At 34.9% G+C, this 21,193-nt stretch overlaps 3 protein-coding genes across 10 annotated transcripts in view; 2 read left to right on the top strand and 1 right to left on the bottom strand.

The window, feature by feature from the left end:
* LOC126815733 (condensin complex subunit 2) lies at window positions 1-20,067 on the bottom strand. 3 transcript variants are annotated; one of them, XM_050541633.2, is made up of 19 exons: window positions 19,985-20,067; window positions 18,324-18,372; window positions 14,393-14,566; window positions 11,369-11,709; window positions 10,713-10,799; window positions 10,429-10,555; window positions 9,717-9,781; window positions 6,628-6,699; window positions 5,826-6,018; window positions 5,006-5,094; window positions 4,673-4,805; window positions 4,282-4,372; window positions 3,964-4,091; window positions 3,447-3,667; window positions 3,211-3,315; window positions 2,364-2,519; window positions 1,417-1,518; window positions 795-956; window positions 1-544 (listed from the first exon to the last, which is right to left on the bottom strand). In XM_050541633.2, the coding sequence occupies exons 4-19, from the start codon at window positions 11,693-11,695 to the stop codon at window positions 491-493; spliced, it is 2,112 nt and encodes a 703-aa protein (XP_050397590.1). In that variant the 5' UTR covers window positions 11,696-11,709; window positions 14,393-14,566; window positions 18,324-18,372; window positions 19,985-20,067; the 3' UTR covers window positions 1-490. The 3 variants fall into 3 exon arrangements, with proteins under 3 accessions (XP_050397590.1, XP_050397588.1, XP_050397589.1); XM_050541631.2 differs by having other exon boundaries at window positions 14,230-14,566; XM_050541632.2 differs by lacking the exons at window positions 14,393-14,566; window positions 18,324-18,372; window positions 19,985-20,067 and adding an exon at window positions 12,303-12,419 and having other exon boundaries at window positions 2-544.
* On the top strand, window positions 12,531-15,468 carry LOC126815741 (swi5-dependent recombination DNA repair protein 1 homolog). Of its 4 annotated transcripts, none has more exons than XM_050541652.2 (3): window positions 12,531-12,583; window positions 14,185-14,781; window positions 15,077-15,468. In XM_050541652.2, exons 2-3 carry the CDS (start codon window positions 14,185-14,187, stop codon window positions 15,254-15,256), a joined length of 777 nt encoding a protein of 258 aa, XP_050397609.1. In that variant the 5' UTR covers window positions 12,531-12,583; the 3' UTR covers window positions 15,257-15,468. The 4 variants fall into 4 exon arrangements, with proteins under 4 accessions (XP_050397609.1, XP_050397604.1, XP_050397605.1 ...); XM_050541647.2 differs by having other exon boundaries at window positions 12,541-12,672; XM_050541648.2 differs by lacking the exon at window positions 12,531-12,583 and adding an exon at window positions 12,694-12,795.
* The window catches only part of LOC126815737 (pleckstrin homology domain-containing family A member 1), a 21,064-nt gene continuing 19,147 nt past the window's right edge, over window positions 19,277-21,193 (top strand). Inside the window, exon 1 of one of the 3 annotated variants that reach the window (XM_050541637.2) lies at window positions 19,277-19,413. The gene's annotated coding sequence lies outside the window, so the exon portion shown is untranslated. Of the gene's footprint in view, window positions 19,414-20,135; window positions 20,312-21,193 lie in introns of those variants that run through there. The other 2 variants (XM_050541636.2, XM_050541638.2) reach the window with 2 other exon arrangements.

Raw genomic sequence — 21,193 nt, forward strand, 5'->3', positions numbered from 1 at the left:
AACCATATGTTAGTCCCGAAATGACCCAGTTTGTGTCGAGTGGACGTTAAACCCCATTTCTCTCTCTCTCTCAATAGTAAACTCATTTGTAAGATGATATTATTAAATATTTTATTATTGATTCTTCATGGCATGGAAGTAGTGATATATGATTATATAAAGATGACATGATAGATCATGAAAAAGAAAATTCAATAACAGGATCATATTTACAGAAACAAAACAACATGAAATTGATAAAATAAAGTCACTTGAGTCAATGGGTGTATATATATATATGATTACTATGTGAATAGATAAAATAATGTAGATTAAAAATGAGAAAAATGTATGACTGAGCACACTTATAATTAAATACTAACAAAGACATTAGTCATTTATCTACTGTATAATTATATTTACAAATACAGATTTAAGATCAAAAACAATAGGTCTACTGGACATAACAGATATACTATAACAAAACTGAATAAAAGTCAATCTAAAACTATCATCCTTTACATATCTCGAGATCTTTCAACTGGTCATCTGTGATTTTCAACGACTGAAAAAAGAAAAGATGGCAACATTTTGAGTATAGTTTGATGCCAGTAACGTTATTTTAATAAAATGAGGATCAGTTGAAACTATACCAAAATATTTTCAGAAATAAAACCATTGAAAATTCCCTTTTCACTAATATAATGTCTTATGTTTTCTTTGGATCATCAGTTTGTCATGTGATATTATAGTTTGAAAATGTAAGATAAAGACTACATAATTCATGCTGCCTCTTTTATTGAAAACATACTTACCTTTTCATTTGCTAAATGAAGGAGACAGACAAAAGCAATTGGTACACTAAGATTTTTTGCTGTATTTGTGGAGACTTTTTCAGGTAGTTCTTGTAACAATGATTGAAAAGACCAGGTTTTACTCATCATCTGATCATTTGTAACTTCATCTACTGACTTTTCCTATAGAAAATATTTAATAAAGTATCCATTTCCTGTATATTAATAGTTAATACTTGCAGTTTATCGGATTGTTTAATTAGATATGAACACTTAGAAATAGTATGGTGCATCCATAGCACTAATTAGCCCGGGGTTTATTTAAAAAATCAAATACTTTGTACATAAGCTTACTGTCATTCCACTGGAGAAAGAATAAAATCTTAACACCGAAAATATTTCAGCATATGAAAATGTAGTAGCTACATCATTTATTTTGGGGACGAGTAGGTGCAGGACCCCATACATAGCTATTGATGTTTTACTTGTGTGTGAAATAGCTTTATTTAATGTCCACTTCCACCTAAGTGATATCACAGACTTTTATTAGAGGTCGTTTACACATTTACTGTTATGGCCATGCTATCCCAACCCCTCAAGATTTCTGTGTATTAATAGCAATTAGCTGTAAAATAGTAATAACCTTTTCTTCTGGAGCTGCTAATAGTTTCCACATTGATCCTTTCAATTTTCTAACATCTAATTTCTTTGCAGTTTTGGCATACCCAATATCTATCTTAGCAATCTGAAATTATACATAGAAATGGTGCATTAGACCTCTTTAAAGCTAGTATTTGCCAGATGAAATGAAATCCTTTTTTATGTAGCTTTTTGCTACATTGTGTACGTAAAAAGACCTGAATAGAGGCCAGTAAGCTAGTAACCAAATCCTTAAAGAAAACATTATGTAAGATTTAGATAAAGGCCTGGCCGTTCTTGCAATTATATTTCAAAAATAGAAAATGCAAAATGAATAATATTGAAAATTTCATTCAAATTACTTTATTCTGAGTGAAGATATTAGCTTTTCAGGGTTTGACAAGATGTGTGCACTGATTGTAACCACCGTACTGGTTGTTAAAAAAATGTCTAATTAATAGTTTATATAACATTTAATCCCCAAAAAGAGAGAGAGAGAAATGGGGTTTAACGTCCACTCGACACAAACTAGGTCATTTCGGGACTAACATATGGTTCAATTTTATTTGCAATTCGCTTGCGCGTAGGGGTCTTTAGCAGAGGGAGGAAAATCCCCAAAGAAAGACCTACAATAGGCAGATTTAGCTCTTGCATAAGGTATGTTTAAGTTATAGTAGTATAAATAAATGTGGATTATTATAGTTGATGCCAGTAAGCCAGTAAGCCAGTAACCAAATTCTATATGAAACACTTACACTTCCATACTTCATGTGAGTTACAGCAGTAAAAACAAACTGTATATCTATAGTTGAGAGCAATAAGCTGATATTAACTTTAACTAAGATTAAGCATAACCATTTGCTATGATAACACATACACCATACCAGATGTAAAGCTTTAGGAAATGAGCATTGTGTATTAGAGAATACATTAATAACCAATTAAACAAACCTTATATGGTTGAGCTAATAATTTATCTCCTGATAGAACTGTTCCATCAAAAATAGTATCTTGTGATAATCCGGGATTAACAGTCATCTCAGATGATTCTTGACTATAATCTCCACAAGCTGCTGTATAATCAAATCCATTGTCATCATCATCATCCTATAACAAAACCCATGACCTAATTAATTCATATTAATAAATTATATTATCAACTATTTTGATTAGGAAATAGATCAATTATCTTGAATATTTATAGAATACTTTATGCAGTTTGGATCAGCTGTCTTGTCTACAGCCTGACAAATATCATTTTTCAATCACCTTCCCTTATAAGTTGGATGCATTTGGTTAAAGTAGACTACAATATTAGCTGTGCATTATTGTTTGACGTTTTTATTTATTTGAATTTGTTCAACCTTAGCTGACTTTCTGGGATGACCAATACAGAAAACGATTCAGATTAGATCAAATGTGTTTGGAAATGTGGTCTAAGGGGAGATAATATTGCATCAAGGACATCTGGACAGAGTTAACCTCCCTTACTCTACAGGATATCATGAACTTGCACTACAATTTCAAAAATATGTATGACTTTCTTTTTCAGTGCTTTAATCCTGTATGACCAGTGAATTTTTTTTTTGAGAATTTATTCAATTTCTAATATGTAATCTTAACATCTATAGGAGATTGACAAGTTTCACAAATCTTCATCCATTAATAAAAGAAGTGCATAAAATCTTTGTCAGAAGCAGTACTGGAAGTTGAATAAATTCTCAGTTAAGCCTGAAAAAAGTTTATAATCTCCAGTCACCTACTCAATTAATAACAAAAAAAAAATAAATTGACTCACCCCTACATCAGCTGGACAGTAGTTATCTTTATCATTAACATTATCATAATCATAATTATCTACAGCATCATCTACACCTACATCACTTGCTGTCTGTCTTTTGATCTAAATAATATAAATAATAAACATTCGAAGTGCTTCCAATCAAGTGATGATATATCTATGATGACTCCTCAACAATTCTGCATTACAGTTAATACTATTCGTTTGCTGCAGGTATAAAAAAAAATGCATACCATAATTTTAGGTTTATTAAAAAGTCTAAATAATTTGTCAGCATCATAATGTTGATCTTCTGGTAAGGTTGTTTGATTTTTCTTATGTTTACTTAAAGTTGCTTTTGTTAAAGTTGTAGCTTTTGACTTCCTGAAAGGTTTCTCCAGGTCTACATCTGCATCATAATCTATGACAAAATCAGGCTTTTTTGTTTTCATGGTTTTATTCACACTCTTTGCGTCTGAAAATATTTTATTTTGTGATTAAATGATATAATTAGAATTTATGTTGGGAAATAATTTATTCTTTAGCATTAACTTTATACAATTATATTATTCATTCGAAAAACTCTTAAAGTTAGTTATCTTTTATTTTAATCGAGAAATAAAGAAAAATCTGAAAATAATAATATTCATATAAGTGAATAATTTTTTGGCAATAACATTTATGTAATCATATTATTGTGTAGAAAAGTTCTTAAAGTTTGTGTAGTTTTTATTTTATTAGAGATAAAATGAACAAGTTCATTAAAATTACCTTTAGACAGTGGTCCTAGTTTCCAGTGTGATGGTCCAGCCCATGATCTCAATAAAGTTTTATTAAAATAAGAATAATCTGAAGGTTCTGTAGCCAGTATCTGCATTAAACTTCCAACTGAACCATGCCTTTAAAATATATTATAACTGGCATTCAAATCAGTTGCTTTATTCTTAAAATGAAATTTCATAATAATTATCTATATTTTTCAGTCATAATTTAGTTGGCTTTACATCCAAAATAAGATATATCTAACACTAATAAATATAAACAGATATTTATATATTATAACAGATTCTATAATGAAATAAATCTTACGTCAAATCTCTGAACGCACTTTCTACAAGGTTAGCTGTTTTATTATCTCCTATTACGGATGACACATCCGCTTCACCTGGTGCTTCAAAACCTAACAATATAAAAAATGTACTGTATATTGAAAGAGTATACTATCCTCAAGTGTACAATTTATTCAAATTTGTTTATTTCTTTATTTATCAAATATCTCAAATATTGATTTTATGGTTTTTACTACATTTCAGCATTGGGTATAGCTGTGATTTATAACAGATTTGACTGTTTTCCATCATATAAAAAACTTCATCCTAGTATTCCTGACTTCAGTATCCTGCATTAGATAAGCACGGAAACAGTATAGGGCTGACTATTATTTCTTTTATATATGATAGTCATGGAATATAATATTAACCGTTTTCATCATCACTGTCACCAGAATATGACAAACCATGCTCTGGTATAAGATCTTCTGCTTCTGGAATAGGTTCAATCTCAGCATTTATATCAAAAGCATGCTCTGATGATGTTTTAGGTATGATAGAACTCTGCAAATATAATATTGATTTCAAATATTACAATCCAATAACCAGGAATAACACCACTCATTACAATTAGCCAAGATTGTAACAGACAAAAACTAACCAAAGATTTCAAAATTTATATGTGCCTTGTTATCATTAACAATGTGCTTTCAGTCAAAGCAATATTAGAATTTACAGTATTTTATGGTATTTTAATAACATACTGTATCTGAATCATCCCATTCGGTAAATCTAAAATGTTGAAATTGTGGACAGATTATCTTATCTTCAATATTCATTTTGGAAAGTAAATCTGAAATAATAGTAAAAAAACCCCATTCATATTAAAGTGATAACACAATTTTTCAAAACTTACATTTACATTATACTTAACCATATTTCCTTTCATCTACTTTCCTATAATTTCAATTGAATGAATGTCAATGTATAGTTTGACTGCAACTTCTATAAAGCATTAAAGTATCAACTATCATGTCTTTGTTGTCTAAAAACATGTTTGACAACAATGACATACAATTTATTGTCCTTTTTTAGTGACTCAAGGACTGTTCCACAAGTACAAAAACCAGACCCCATAAATTTTTTATTAAATCCTACAAAGGTCCAGCAAATTCCACTTTGGGGATTTCCCTGATTATCTCAAGGATAATGTGTACCAGAACAACCCTCAAACGATTGCTGAATTGATGACAGCAATCACAGCCAAAATCAGGGAAATAACCAAAAAGTAATTGACAATTTTTGTGCAAGTTATGTTTAAGTCCAGAAAATTTGCTGGACCTTTGTAGGATTTAATAAAAATTTGATCAATTTAATTTAGTCTATAGTCAATTTATCAATGTTTTTTTATGAAATAATTACTATGGATTAGTTTAGAAATGGCTGATTTTATGAACTGCTACTCAAATTAAATCAAGTTTACCAACTGCTCCTCAATATGAACTGAGCAAATAAATGCCATGTAACTAGGAAAAGTAATTTTCTACCTGGACTTTGTTTTGTTCTTTTGTTATATAAACATACCTTGAATTTCTTCTGTGTCAATTGATTGACTTTTTCTCTCTTCTAAACTTTTATCATCAATAATAGATACTTGTGTTGAAGAATCTAAAATTAATTGTTGTCCATCATCAAAACACTGTAGATTATTTAATAATAAACCACTAACACCACCTTCATCAAAAGCTGCAGATGTCACTTGAAACATAGGATCAACCTGTAAGTTAAACATTACACAAATAATTTTAATTTTTATATTTATCTCTACTTATCTGTTTATCATGCAGTTTAATCAAGCAGAGGTATATCAATAATCCCACAACTGTACTAAGCTTTTTTGGGTCCAAATTTCATTTCCAAGTTTACTCTTTATAGACCTGGATGATCTGGAAAATATTTTGAACCATTATTATCCATCCTTGTCCACATGGGATACAATTTACACAATCTAGTAATGATTTTCTTTTTCTTTTGTACACTTATTTCTTGCATGCTATTTGACTGAACTAGTGAAGTCTTGTCCCAAATATTAATTTGACAGAAAAAAGCTAGTATTGTGTCATTTTATCAAAGAAAAAGAATACAAAGTGCTCTGTGAAGATATCAGATCATAGCTTGGCCTTCTAAAAAAATAATAATTAAACTTAAGTAACCTGTGCCCCCAAAACAGTATGTAATTCTAGTGAAAAATGTTTCAGCCACTAACCAATCAAAACTGATTGAAGGTATGTCATAAAATCTATCAACCAATCAATGTAACAGAATTTATCTGGTCATACAATATAATTTACAAGGTGTATAGCAAAATAAAATAGACTTTCTTTACCTCAAATTCTAAATCAAATTTATTAACATTGATATTCTTTAAATTTATTTCAATTGTTCTACTTTTCCTCGTCTGAAACAGAAATAATCATAGTTAATACTGTTAAATGACATGTCAATCAATCTGGTTAAACTCCACAGTACATGCTGTGATAAACAACCCAGGAAGTTCTAGAAATGGTATCAAATAGCCAAATGAAATGGGGACACAATTGAAGACAGGCATACAGCCTACTCTTTATTAAATTCTGACTGCTGAGGGATCTTTAGTGAAGTCAATGTGTACATGGGACCTTGGTTTTTCATCCAATCCAAATGACCAGGCCTCATACCCGTCGCTTCAGTAAATAACCTGTCACTCTCAATTATCAAACTCAAAGACTAATCACATCACACATATCCATACATGTAGGTACACACGCACGTGGTTAGGTCTTTGACGTACATTGCTATTATATAAATATCGTAATATGAAACCTTTTTATTTCTTCGACATCAGATTGCCTAAAAGTTTTTGAAAGTCGGCGAATCTGCTTTGGCTCAGCGACTCGAAGATTCGTACAATTCTATCATCCGTATCCACGTGAATTCCGCAAAGTATCATGGTACCACACTTCCGTACTAAATCGAATACTTCACCGTTGAGTTGTAGAATTCATATTTTAAAATATCCGTAATAAATTGAATATCAAAACACAAATCACACCTGTGCATGGCACCGTATTTACATCTACCGCGTGCGAAGGACAGATAACGCCACCTGGAATCCCCTTCTCACACATCCGGACTATATTTACGCTACAAACTATATTTATATATGAAATATTTTTCCGACCTGATTTTTTGATTTTGTCAAATTGTCTTATAAATTATTCATAGCCTTTATTTATGGAGATTGTTTAAAACTTTTTAAATGATTAAATACACCAAGCAACGAGCCGTGTGCATTTCCATTCCAACCACTACGACTATATTTACTGTGGTGTCGTTACGGTAGAATTATTTCAGGTGACTTGGGGGTGCGTTTTAATTTATTTAGATATAATACTCCATAATGCTATAAACTAGCGTCAAGCAGATGAAAACAAGCGTAGATGGTGTGAAATTCCTTGATATAAAATTGTCTACTTCCAAACTGTGTGAGTAATTGTAGCCTACGACAGAGCGAAATGTAAACAGTGCAAATGGCGGTTTTCCCCGGCATTTACGTGCTTAATTCTTGCATTTAGAAACAAATAATTAAATGTACGTGATGTGGACGTGAGTATTGTGGTCAATTTACTGAACATCAAGTAAAGTAGGGGATATTTGATTTTGGGGGCATAATACTAAAATATGCAAATGACTACGAAAAAAAGTCACTATAGAACCTAACAGAAGAAACATTTCCAGTTACATGTGACGCCCAAACGCACCAATAGCTACCGCATGGAATGCAGGTGATGCTTGGGATCATCATGGGGGTCCAACCCAAGATTCGCACGACTCTGACTTTGAATGTTACAGTCATTGTGGCATTGAATTCCAGGGTGGAAACATCAGTTTAATTGTTTTAGTGACCAGAAAACAAATTTTGATATGCGTCGGCTTACCCAAAATGAAAGGTTACGTGCCCTTGGCATGCTACAGATCGGCACAACACAGGCGGTTGTGGCGCGGACGATGAATGTTTCTCAGTCTGTCATAAGCAGGCTATGATCCAGATACCGTGATACACAATCTGTACAGGACAGACCACGCTCAAGGGCGACAACTCAAGCCCAGGATTGATTTATCCGTACCTTGGCCTTGAGAAATCGTGTCATCACAGCAAATCAGATCAGCGCTCGTCTTCAAACAGACACTGGTGTGAGAGTGAATGGCCAGACGATTCGGAATCGACTGCATAGGGGTCACCTTCGCGCCCGACGTCCTCGCATGATCCCTTGTTTGAGAGATCATCACATTCAGGCAAGACGTCGTTGGTGTAGGGATCGTCAACACTGGGATAATCGACGTTGGAGCAATGTGATGTTTTCAGATGAGTCAAGGTTCACTGTTGATTTTTTGGACAGACGTAGGAGGGTGTGGCGTCGTCGAAACGAGCGCTTCCAAGACGTTAACGTCATCAGACATGATCGATTTGGGGGTGGTTCTGTAATGGTGTGGGGAGGCATCACTGTTGCTGGAAGAACGGCTTTACATGTTGTTGCAGGGCGTGTTACAGGCCAGTACTACCGGGACAACATCTTGGCAGTCCATGTTGTGCCGTTCGCACGACATCATGGGCGCCGTTTCATCTTCCAGGATGACAACGCAAGATGTCACAGGGCCAGGATCGTTACAGGTTACCTCCAACAACAGAACATCACCACATTACCTTGGCCAGCACTGAGTCCCGACCTCTCCCCCATCGAGCATGTCTGGGACATGCTTGGACAGAGGTTACGTCAACGTCAACAACGTCCTGCCAATGTCCAAGAACTTGCTGCTGCGTTGCAACAGGAATGGGACAATCTGGACCAAAATGACCTTAGACGTCTCATTAGGAGTATGCCACGTCGGATCAATGCTTGTTTGGCAAACAGAGGAGGATTTACCCGTTACTGACTTGGTTGTGATGCTGTGGTAACTTTGCTGTTTGACCCTGGGTATCATTTTACCCTTATAATGGTCAGTCTGTGCCTTACTTAGTCTAACGATCATTTGGAATAAATCGATGAATGTGAACTTCATTTCATTTTTTCATTTGTTTCTTCGTCAGTTTCATTAGGTGACTTTAATAACACTTAAAAATCAAATATCCCCTACTTTTTTTGAATAGTATAGTTTTATTTGCTACCTGTCAGACGAAAAAATCGCCTGTCCGCGACAAGTAGACAGGTGAACATTTCGAGCCATGAATGACTATAGGTTGTCCCTTGCCAGGCGCTCTGTCCTGCACCACTGATAAGGGGGAACATAGCTGGAATATCCTAATAAACTTTCCCAGCCAACACAGGGACTTCTAGATAAGCGAGCCAACATCTTACTCACTGAGCCACCATGGCTCCCTGTATCAAATAGCAGAATATATATACTGTTGTTTGTATTGATATGGAAATGGATTACCTTTCTTTTCTTTTTCGTGTTTTCATCATTATTTTGTTCATCTGGATTTTCAACCATATCATCATCTATAAAACATTATGAATATACATCATACTGTATACCAAGAACATTATAAATATGCAACATTCTGTATACCAAAAAATAATAAATTTATTAAGTTAAACTACACTCAATCAAACGGCTCACAATAGCAGACATACTCCATCACAGTTCATACCATGGTCACCGTTTTCAATCATTGTCTCAGTACAGAACTACATTTGACCTAGCTACCTACAGTTGTTGTGTAATCTCTATCACATGAGTGATATAAGCCCTACACTTAAGTAATCATTTATGGTGATTTATTATACAGCTGTTTCATTACAAATAGAATAAATATTTCCTGAGGTATAACCCAAATTCAGTTATTAATTCATTTCAACAGCGAGTAATTTCACTGACATATAAAGGACTATACAAATCGGAAGTGATTACAGAGGACTCAATGAGATAAATCAACTAAATGTTCCTCTTTCTTTCAGGAGATATGATCATTTCTCTTATTTCCAGACAGTGTTGCATACATGTATGACATTACTATCACATTAGTTTTTCTATCTGAACATATCTTCAACATCAGCTTAAACAGAGACAATAGACAAGTACTTATATATTTTTGCTTTTCATAATGCTGAAAGAACATTATCTAAAGACATCTTTCTATACAAACCATTTCTGTTTTTATCTTTTTCTGATCCTCTTCCTAAATCTGTTAATACTTTATATGTTTCAGAATGAATGAAATCTACACGGCCCGCATAAATTTTAGCACTAGCATCTAAAGTTGTACTTGCCACCTACAATGGAAAAATTACATTTTATGACAACAGAATGAGAAATTCTTTTCTACAGAAAAAAGTAAAATTATGACCCCTGATTCCGATATGTCAAACTTTCAACTAAAAACATAGTTCAAGAAATAGAGAGAAAGAACAATACCTGAAAATTCAATACCTGAAAATTTTCCAATTCCTTCTTTTTCAGTAGATCTGACATATAATCTATTAAATGAAGTCCAAAGGCATTCTTGGCATTGATTTTCTGAAAAATAATTTTCATAAAAATGAACAAACTGGGCCACATGTCTCATTTGGTTCACGATCCAAGTATTTCACAATGACAAAAGCTGTATTCTCCTACAATAATACGCAAAAAACACTTTGAACTCTATTACCGTATAAGAGCCCATACCATAAGGCATTGCATACTATGGAAGAACAACATACAACACCACCACCTTATAATATGTGGAAGTCTACTGTGCCTTTCGATGAGTGATTAAGCTTAATGAATGAAATGGCGGTTAATGTCCTATTTTACTGCACCGACTGGGCTATTGAAGACAGATTTTTTGATAAAGATAAACAAAGTTTAGACATTATAAACTATTCTTATCATGGACATCTTTTATCAGTTACTATCAAATAAACGAAGAGCGGTAATTATTGTAATGAGTGATATGGAAAATATAGAGGGCTGATATATGGAAGATTATTGATCCTATTTCCTGAAAGTAATGACCTAGTTCTGGCTCTTTTACCCCAAACAAAATTTTGAAACGGAAATCCTGTATTTATGATCTTTAAGCTTACACACACATACTGACTTACATTTTCAGTTGATAGCTGAATACAGCTAGCATAATGATCTGAAAGTTGGTTAGCTGTTAACCCATTTAACGGTGTTGACCGTCTTCTGTCTGGTGAACCAGGACTTCCACCACCACCAGCTTTTCGCTGTAATTCTAATACCCGAGATCTTCGTCTGTCTCTTCGTTCAGCAGCGTCATCATGTTCTTTAGTGAAAGCAGTCACTGGAGTAGGGATGTGTGCATGGCGGCTTGTTGATGGTGATATAAATTTTGAAACAGGAGTTGGTCTCTTAGGAGTAGGCGTAAGGTTTGAATTTAAAGGTGTAAGGGGCTCTCTACTCGACATCTTTATCTTCTTATCTGAAATATAAAACATTGAAATAATATACTCATTTTTTTGTGTTATGCCTTTCAATTTCATATTCATTATCCTGATCATTGCAATTGGCAAAATAATTCAACTGGACAACATATGAACATAAACCTCGCTTAGTGGTGGTGTGTGATTATACCTGATTAACAATCTGACCACAACGTTTGAAAATCTATTTAACCCTTCCCGTTCTGTTTCTATGAGTGTGTGTGATTATTCATATAAGGCATTTCAACTTAGATCAAGTAATTACTATACCTAGCAAGGTATTACATTTGTACTTGTTTAGTTACTTGTGTAATGTATTTCATGTTTCGTATTCTTATTTCTTAAATTATTTTTTTCTATTATGAATTGTATGCGGCCTGAAATGGGCGTTGTGATACAATAAAATCTTATCTATTCTTATGTTAATTTAGCATAGCTAGTGGGGGGGGGGGGCACATTACATAAAATTTCCATAACATACATTGATACATGACATATGGACATATATAAAGATGATGATCGTGTAACTGTAATATTATCGTTCTGGCGTATCTTAATTTTTTTGATTAAACCGGTTGTCTATTGGGCATACCTTATAAATAATGGGATTTTTTCTAATAAATATACAATATTTAGAGTTGAATCATGACAAAAATGTCAACAGAGAGTTTTGTTGACAAAAATGGTTTTCAAAGATTCCGCCTTCTACCATTTATTAACACTTCTCGTAATGTCACGCGTGATCTTGTATTAACCATTTCGTACCTTCAGAATAGATTTTAAAGGGAGATGTTTCGCTCCAAGGTCTTTTTCGTTACATTTTAAATAAATGACATTAGAAAAAGACATGTACTGATGGAGAAGGCAATTTAGGTACCGGTACACATGTTTAATCTTCTGTCCTGGAAATTCCTAACCAGCTCAACGACTGTAATTAAATAAAGTGTATTATGGCTTATCAGGTATCTTTCCACAACGGAAGGGGCGATCAGGCGCAACAAAATAGTGACAAGCGGTCATTTCAAACTTGAGTCATTGCAACAACGCTGTGCAAGGACTCAAGTCGGTCTCAAGACACTGAAAGAGTTACGTTTTGTTTATTTAATACTTTTGTACACACACCCTTCACATTAATGACACCACAGACTGGCGATATTACGAACATAAAGAGTAGGCCTAGCTACAAGTTTTGGAATCAACAATGAACAATTGAACATGATAATGGAGTCCTATTTTTTTTTTTAAGGCTTTTACCCATCATTTCACTAGAAATGAAATGAAATGGGGTTTAACGTCCTACTGTTCTGCTTCTAACCTGGGCTAATGAAGACGGCATTTCACTAGAAGAATTCGAAGTCAGAATGTCACCCAAATATGGACAAAGCGACCAATTAGAACCTTTTACTTTTATGAGTAGTTAGGAAAACTCTGATAATGTATAACCCGTAAAGGCGTAAACACTGTAGAACTGGCACAATACTAGATCTTGGCCGATCTGAAAAATATCTTTCAAGGGTTAGGGTTAGGTTTACAATTAACATGTCAAACATGCAAATTGAAGCTGTCAAAACGGTGGATTGTGGGTAAAACTATCCTGAAGGATCGTGCATGGAACTGGAGAAAGCAGATTGGCTAAGATCCATTTTCTGTTTGGCAAGATTTTTGAATGAAAAAAAAAAATACCATTAAATATTTATTGGATCTAATCTAGCCCCAAATTTAAAGTACCGGTAGCTAAATCTCTAACTCATTGAAAACGCGAATTATTTGTCAATTTAAATCAACATTGATGTGTGATCTTACAGGGAAAAGATGGGCTTCTGACAGTTCTGATATCCAATATTTAAGACAAAATAAACATTTTACCATTGGTACACGAACTGTGTACCATAATGCGTTTCAGCGCCATTTGTAACAAGGGACTCGAAGAACGAGGCTAGACATATTCCACAAGTCATGTCAAACGGTGACATCATATTCTTATCTGGAGAGCATGCACAATAAATAATATCGGTGTAGACTGGAATAACCCGATGCTAGAGATTGCCATTCGATTGAGACTTCTGTCGTATCTCGCCGAATATAGCTGATTTGAAATTAGAGTAAAAACAGAAACAATTGAATGTAAATCAGTTTATATATATTCATATTACGGTACCGGTACATTATTAGATGTGTTGCGACCCATTTGTTTCTATTTCTAGGTCCCAAATATTAGCGATTTAGCTCCTTTAAAAATAATATAGGCTTATATGTAGGTTGGGATTAAGTTAGCAGCCAATGTGACAATCAGGTCAAATTCTGAAATTTGAGAAAAGATATAGGCCTACTTGTAGATGTTTTGCTGTTAGGATGGTGCATTGTTTTTTAGTTGGCCATACCTAATAATAATATAGATCTCCTTTATAAGGAATAAAGTGATTTTAAAAAAAGACTTTAATTAAGCCATCTATATTATAATTTTTATTTTTCAGATGAGTTCTGCCTTGAAAGAAAGATTGAAAAGATGTGGAAGATACCATATATCTACACCATCTCCAAAGCGAATATGTGGAAAATCTGTGCACCAATTAGAAAATGAAGAATGTACAGCTACAAGTGATAATTTATCCTCTGTTAAATGCCTTTCATCATCTGTAGATATTGTGAAAAAACAAATCACTCCTAGTCGTTTTACATCACCTCTTCCAAATATTCAAACTCTAAATGTTGTTACATCTTCAACATCTTGTTCTGTAAAGCTTTCTAGTCCTCTATCAAGCAGTTTTACATCACCTCTTCCAAATAATCGAACACCAAATGTTCCCTCTTTAATATCTTGTTCAGGAAAGCTTTCTAGTCGAAACACACCTTTACCTAAAAAAAATTACACACCCGTTCTTAAGTGCAGGAAATTAGATCTTATAAGTAATAATATCAATTCAAGTGTGATTAAAGAATCTACTATAGGTGATATTGTTAAAAATGATGTCATTTCTTTGCAAAAACAATTAAAAGATTTACAAAAAGAATTACAGGAGAAGGAAGAAAATCTAAGAAAATTAGAAATGGTTAAAATGTATAGGAAAAAGGTTTGCTTGATCTTTGTTTCTGTTTATACTTTAGTTGCTATATTTAACTGTTTTAAAAAATGCCTTATTTTTTTCAATCATTATGCTTCAGTTTGGGTATGTACTACAACTGTGAGATGACTTGTCGATGGGGCTCAAATACCTAACAGCCAGATTAACTTTGACATTTTGGATTGTCTGTTCTGTATTTATGTACTGTTTGTTCCATGTTTAATTGAGCAGTTGGGCAGATTATGATTTTATTATAGTTTACAAAACAATATATAATTTCATGATTTGTATTTATATTTTTCAGAATGATTTGACACATCTAACTAAACTCATAACAAAATGGCGACAAGTTTCTCAAGATGCCTTACAAGATTTCCAATCAATGTTACCAGCTCCTCAACCAACAATGGCAGAAGTAATACAGCATCTACAGATTGATCCTCAACTCATAAACTTTAATTCAGAAGAAGATACCTTTGATTAATAATGATTTGTGATGTGAATGTGATGTATTAAGGGATGTTATTATTTGTTATTTAAAAGTTACAAACTGATTGGAACAACTTTCAACTGGCCAGGAACCAAACATATCAGTATTAGAAACACATTGTTATCAACATGATACATCAATTTATAATCGTCTTAAATTAATACTACTGCACTGGTCTGAAACTAAATTAAAGTACTGAACTGGTATTGTGTTGATGTTAAATCCCATTCCTTTCCTCTCTATAGGCCAATAATGTGATTAATTATTACAGATACATTATGTAAGATTTAGATAAAGAGCTAGCCATTCTTGCTATAATATTTCCAAAATAGATAATGCAAAATGAATTGAAAATTTCATTTAAATTACTCTGTTGGGAACAAAGATATTAGCCTTTGAAGGTTTGACAAGATGTGTGCGTTTATTGCAACCACTGTACTGGTTGTTCGAAGCTTAGCCTCGCAGGCCCTCGCTCTCTCCATTTTGAAATTAAATTAAAATATGGCTGGACCGATCTAATCTACTTAATATCAGAGATATCTGATGGCATCGAGAGTTGATTATTGTCTTGTCATGTTAATAAATGTCTAACTAATAGTTTATATAACATTTCAGGCCTAAAGAAAGTCCTGCAATAGGCAGATTTAGCTCTTGTATGATGTATATTTAAGTATTCAAAAAAATATTAATAAAAAGACATTAATATTAAAAAAGATAATTTAAGATTGAATAAGGTGTGTCGGTCTTTGTATGTATAGGTGTATATATAGATCAGATTAATTGGAGATGTGATTGTTGTTGGGTATTTGAAGAACCGTCAGAAATTGTGCTATGGCAAAATTCTATTGGTTCCCATTGCATACATAATCTTAATTAAAATCTCCATGTGTTAGTCTCAAAGTGACTGAAGTATAGTCTTGAAGAGACATTAATCCTTGTTCCATTCTTGTCAGAGATAACTGTCAATAATATATACTGAGCGCCATGGAAAACGGATCACTTAAAGTTTCGTATAACAAAATGATCCTGTAAACATATCTTATTTATTTTGCTTCTTATTGTGAACAATATTCAAATGGGAACACATCAATAACAACACATTTGTACACTTATGGATGTTTAATCTGTAATCAACGGTACAAAGTCAGTGGGGTCAAAACCAAAAGTACGACACAGATGTCAGTAGCGTGTGTGTCCTCCATGGGCTCTTACGCACACTGTGCAGCGACGTCGCATGGAATTAACCAATGTTTGAAAGAAGGCCAGGGGCAAATTGTTCCGTTCTTGGACAAGAGCAGCTTCTAAAGCAGCAATGGTGTGCATCTGTGGTCTCCGATACAGACGGCGTCCAATCTCATCCCAGACATGTTCGGAGACATGGCTGGCCAGTCCAAGACATTGATGTTGTTAGCAGCCAGGTAGTCCATACTAAAACGGGCGGTATGCGGACGTGCATTATCCTATTTGAAGTGCTGAAGTTGTGGGTGCGCTCGAAACATAGGAACAACAATTGGTTGCAAGACATCATCACGGTAGGCTACAGCATTAACGCGACCCCTGCAAATGTGTAGGGCGGTCCGGTGATGAAATGTGAAGCCTCCCCACACCATTACACTTCCCCCACCCCATCGATTCGTTTCGAAGACGCAGCAGTCTGCAAGACGTTCCCCAAGACGTCTCCACACACGTTGACGGCCATCAGCGTGATAAAGATGAAAGCGACTCTCATCACTGAAGAGCACACTTTGCCAGTCTACTCTTCTCCATGTCTGGTGTCCTTGAGCCCATATCAAATGCCACTGACGGTGATGATCCCAGAGGATAGCTCCAACATTAGGTCGTCTTGCACGGAGTCCTACTTCTCTTAGACGACGTCTGACGGTGTTGGCACTTACTGGTCCTTGTCTTCCGACGACTGCTGCACCTGTTCGAGTCACTGGGCGGAATCGGTCACGCAGATGAGTGACCTGGATGTAGCGGTCTTGAGCCTGGGTTGTAACGCGTTGTGGACCAGGACGTTGACGGTCACGTGTTGATCCAGTAACTCGAACACGTTCCACCAACCTTACAATAGTGGACTGATGACAATTGAAGTGTCTGGCAATAGCATGTGTAGACATGCCAGCACGGGACATTCCCATGGCTTCAGTCTACTCTTCTCCATGTCTGGTGTCCTTGAGCCCATATCAAATGCCGCTGACGGTGATGATCCCAGAGGATAGCTCCAACATAAGGTCGTCGTGCACGGAGTCCTACTTCTCTTAGATGACTAGACGACGTCTTACGGTGTTGGCACTTACTGGTCCTTGTCTTCCGACGACTGCTGCACCTGTTTGAGTCGCTGGGCGGAATCGGTCACGCAGATGAGTGACCCGGATGTAGCGGTCTTGAGTCTGGGTTGTAACGCGTTGTGGACCAGGACGTTGGCGGTCACGTGTTGATCCAGTAACTCGAACACGTTCCACCAACCTTACAATAGTGGACTGATGACAATTGAAGTGTCTGGCAATAGCATGTGTAGACATGCCAGCCCGGGACATTCCCATGGCTTCAGTCCGTTGATTTTCAGTAAGTCTCGGTATCTCTAGCTCGATTCTTTCACACGACAGTATGACGTTTCACATTTCATGTACTGCACATTAATTTGAAAACATGCTTTTAAAGGGCTCACACACAATGCTGCACGTGAATATTGGGTTTTTCATGTGCATCTCGTGCAATTCTTTTTTGTGCACACCTGCTGATATTTTTTGCGTTTGGTAGCATTGTGTGAAACAATAGTTCATAGTATTGCATAATATTATACATACAAAACCACCTAGTAATAAAATATTTGGGAAAAAAAGTGATGTGTTCTCCATGGCGCTCAGTATATTTTGATACATCCACAGTTGACATACATGTACCTAAAAACAAACCATTCTATCAATCAGTGCGTGCAGCTGACTGAACAATCAATAAGAATCTCAACCAGGCTGATAAATAATTTTATTACAGAAATAAACAAGATACAGTTAACAAAATTCAATTAAACTGAATGAAATGAGGTTTAACATCTTACTTTTCTGCACCAATCAGGTTTATGTAGGTGGGATAGACCATGCAGTATGCTATACATGAAAACTTTTGTTCTTCAAGGGATATTTACGTGCACGCCAAAGTACACTGGTTGACCTCAGTCTTCATTCAATCTAATCTAAATGTCTAGATTCTAGACACTTGAACCTTGAACGTCTGATACAGTGTTTAAGGTCTTGAGACGAACAAGTATATTGAAACTTTATGACTTGAACAGCTAAATCCATGATGTTAAAAGTTTCCTATACTAAATGTTAGCATGGGGCAGAACTTTATAAAAACCAAAAAAATTCTAATGGTTTATATTCTGATAATTACTTAATGAGTTGTTACTCTTAATCAGATTTTAATGTATTATAAATGTTTCATTACTGAAAAAAGTAAAAATATGCGACAACTCTTTAGTTGACTGCTCGGACGATATAGCTGCTGTGGGCGTATGTTTCGTTGCCTGGCAACCTAACTTTACCATCACCAGCGAGATTTTGAAGATATTTCAATTTGACTTTTCTAATCATGACTTATAAATTATTGCGACATCTTTTAAATTCTGTTTCATTAATTTTAATATTTCATTTGTTAGCCATTGTAGTTTTACAATTGTTTCAACCACTCTAGTTCTTATGGGGGCGTGTTAATTAATTATTGGGCAATAATTGTGGCTTCCTCAATTAAAAGGACACATACTGTGTCAAATTAATTAATTCCGACATTGATTTGTGCTTCAGTTTGAAAAATAACCTGAAATTATTTGACAAATTTAAAATTTACTCCAATGAAATCAGAATTTAATGGTACCTATAACTTGCTCCATATAATATAACAAATAAAAATACATCAAATATTCATGCTTTTAATTTTTAACTCTTCATTTAATAACTCCCCCTGAAATATCCCTGACGAGCGGCGGCGCCAGCCGTCGGTGATTGGAGGGGCAAAGCTGGGGCAAAGTCCAAGGTTAAGGGGGCAAAGGCACGAGCTTCAACTAATGGTAGGGGGCCTCCCCCAGAAAATTTTGAAAAACAGGTTGCCGGAAATGCAGCCTGGCAGTATTTCAGGCACTGATCGATGAGGTAAAGTGTCAAACGAACGGACTTGCGAATCACGACGAAGCCCACTCAAGAGCGTCAAAGTAGGGAGTCCTCTCCCAGAAAATTTTGAAAAATAGACTGCCGGAATTGCTGTCTTACAGTATTCTGTCCGGCACCGATCGTCGAGATAAATAGTTAAAATAGATCTGACCAGATACCATCCGTCGCCTGATCACTAGTTTATCCGACTAGAGAACAGAATGTCAAACGAACGGACTTGCGAACCTCAACGAATTCCCCTTGTGAGCGCCAAAGTAGCGAGTCCATTGGGGACCTCGCGAAGAAAATTTTGAAAATTAGACTGTCGGAAATGCTCTACAACATGCAAGTTTATGACTGAGTGGGGATGTGGGATTTATTCGCCGTAGAAGGTATTGATTACCGAAACGTATCACAAATACTTTTTTTTATTTTCTAAAATTATTGGGGGGGGGGGGGGCAAACAGAGGGCAGACCAGATTAATGGGGGGGGTAAATCCCCCCCCCCCCCTTGCCCCCCCCCCCCCTGGCGGCGCCACTGTCCCTGAACCAGGCTAAAACATTATCACTTTACAAGGGGGTAGGAATTTAGAAGATTGAAAACTGGTAGATCACTGGAGATTCTAGTTAATTAAGATATCTTGAGAAAACATAATCGTCTCCTTGCTTTATGTTTTTCTGCCGAAACATCCCACTAAGTCACGAAATATCATCTTACCCGATCACCCAAACCAGGCGTCTGGTGATTCGAGAAAACAACATGGCTTCTGAAAAATAGGATTATTTTTATGTAGTTAATGTAGGCTACTTCCTTGTGTTTATAATAATGAGCGAAGCAGACACTACCAGTCAAGCACAACCTGCCAAACGACCTTAATTTTAGGTTTCGGCGTATGCACATGTATGTAATTTTTGTATTATTCAACTAGGAGAATAAATAACAGATCTACTCGTCTCCCAGTCTAAAATTAAAAATAAGCTAAAGTAAATACAGTAGGGCCTATTATAGGCCTAATTAACTTTCAACTTATATTTATATGCATATTACTTTCACTAAGGACAGTATACAAAACATACACATACATCAAAATACATGCATACAAAAATAGATTTGACATGGAATAATACATTGCGATATGAGAGTATATATAATGAATATTCATATTCGAACGTTACATATTTACTGAGATGATAAAATGAAAATAATATAATGCAATATATCATTGAGATGATAAAATGAAAATATAATCAGATAAATCATTGAGAAATATCATTGAGAAATGAAAATATAATACGCTATATCATCGAGATGGTAAAATGAAAATATAAAGTGATATATATCATTGAGATGATAAAATGAAAATATAGATACGGTACATCATCATTGAGATGGTAAAATGAAAATATATTGAGATATAACATTAAGATGATAAAATGAAGATATAATGAGATATAACATGAAATGATAATTATGACTGCGTCTGCAAGCCTATGCTAATACTATTAGTACTAAGAAGTAGGCTTACTACAAACATTGAAATTGCATTATTGGTGATACAGCAGTTTGGTTTCTTCAAATCATATGATTGTGCGGTAATGCTTCACCTTTATTTCAATGGGAATTGGTTTATTATATGTTAAGCTGTATGCAGTACAGTTTGAGGTCGGTTTATTTGGATTAAAAAACTTGCTCAAAGGAACTGCTTAGAACGATCCACTAATGTGGCTGGAGTAAGACGGAAGACATCAGTTGTGGAACCATTTCTAATCATAACATATGTAT

This window comes from Patella vulgata, chromosome 3 (genome assembly GCF_932274485.2).
Source record: "Patella vulgata chromosome 3, xgPatVulg1.2, whole genome shotgun sequence".
Classification (NCBI taxonomy): domain Eukaryota; kingdom Metazoa; phylum Mollusca; class Gastropoda; family Patellidae; genus Patella; species Patella vulgata.

Bases quoted from the DNA above. Each gene is read 5' to 3' on its own strand.
- LOC126815733 (XM_050541633.2), bottom strand. From the start codon at position 11,695: ATGTCGAGTAGAGAGCCCCTTACACCTTTAAATTCAAACCTTACGCCT. The intron at 10,800-11,368 runs GTAAGTCAGTAT...ATTATTTTTCAG, and splicing joins TTCAGCTATCAACTGAAAAT to AAAATCAATGCCAAGAATGC. The intron at 3,668-3,963 runs GTAATTTTAATG...AAATATTTTCAG, and splicing joins ACTAGGACCACTGTCTAAAG to ACGCAAAGAGTGTGAATAAA.
- LOC126815741 (XM_050541647.2), top strand. The intron at 14,782-15,076 runs GTTTGCTTGATC...TATATTTTTCAG, and splicing joins TTAAAATGTATAGGAAAAAG to AATGATTTGACACATCTAAC.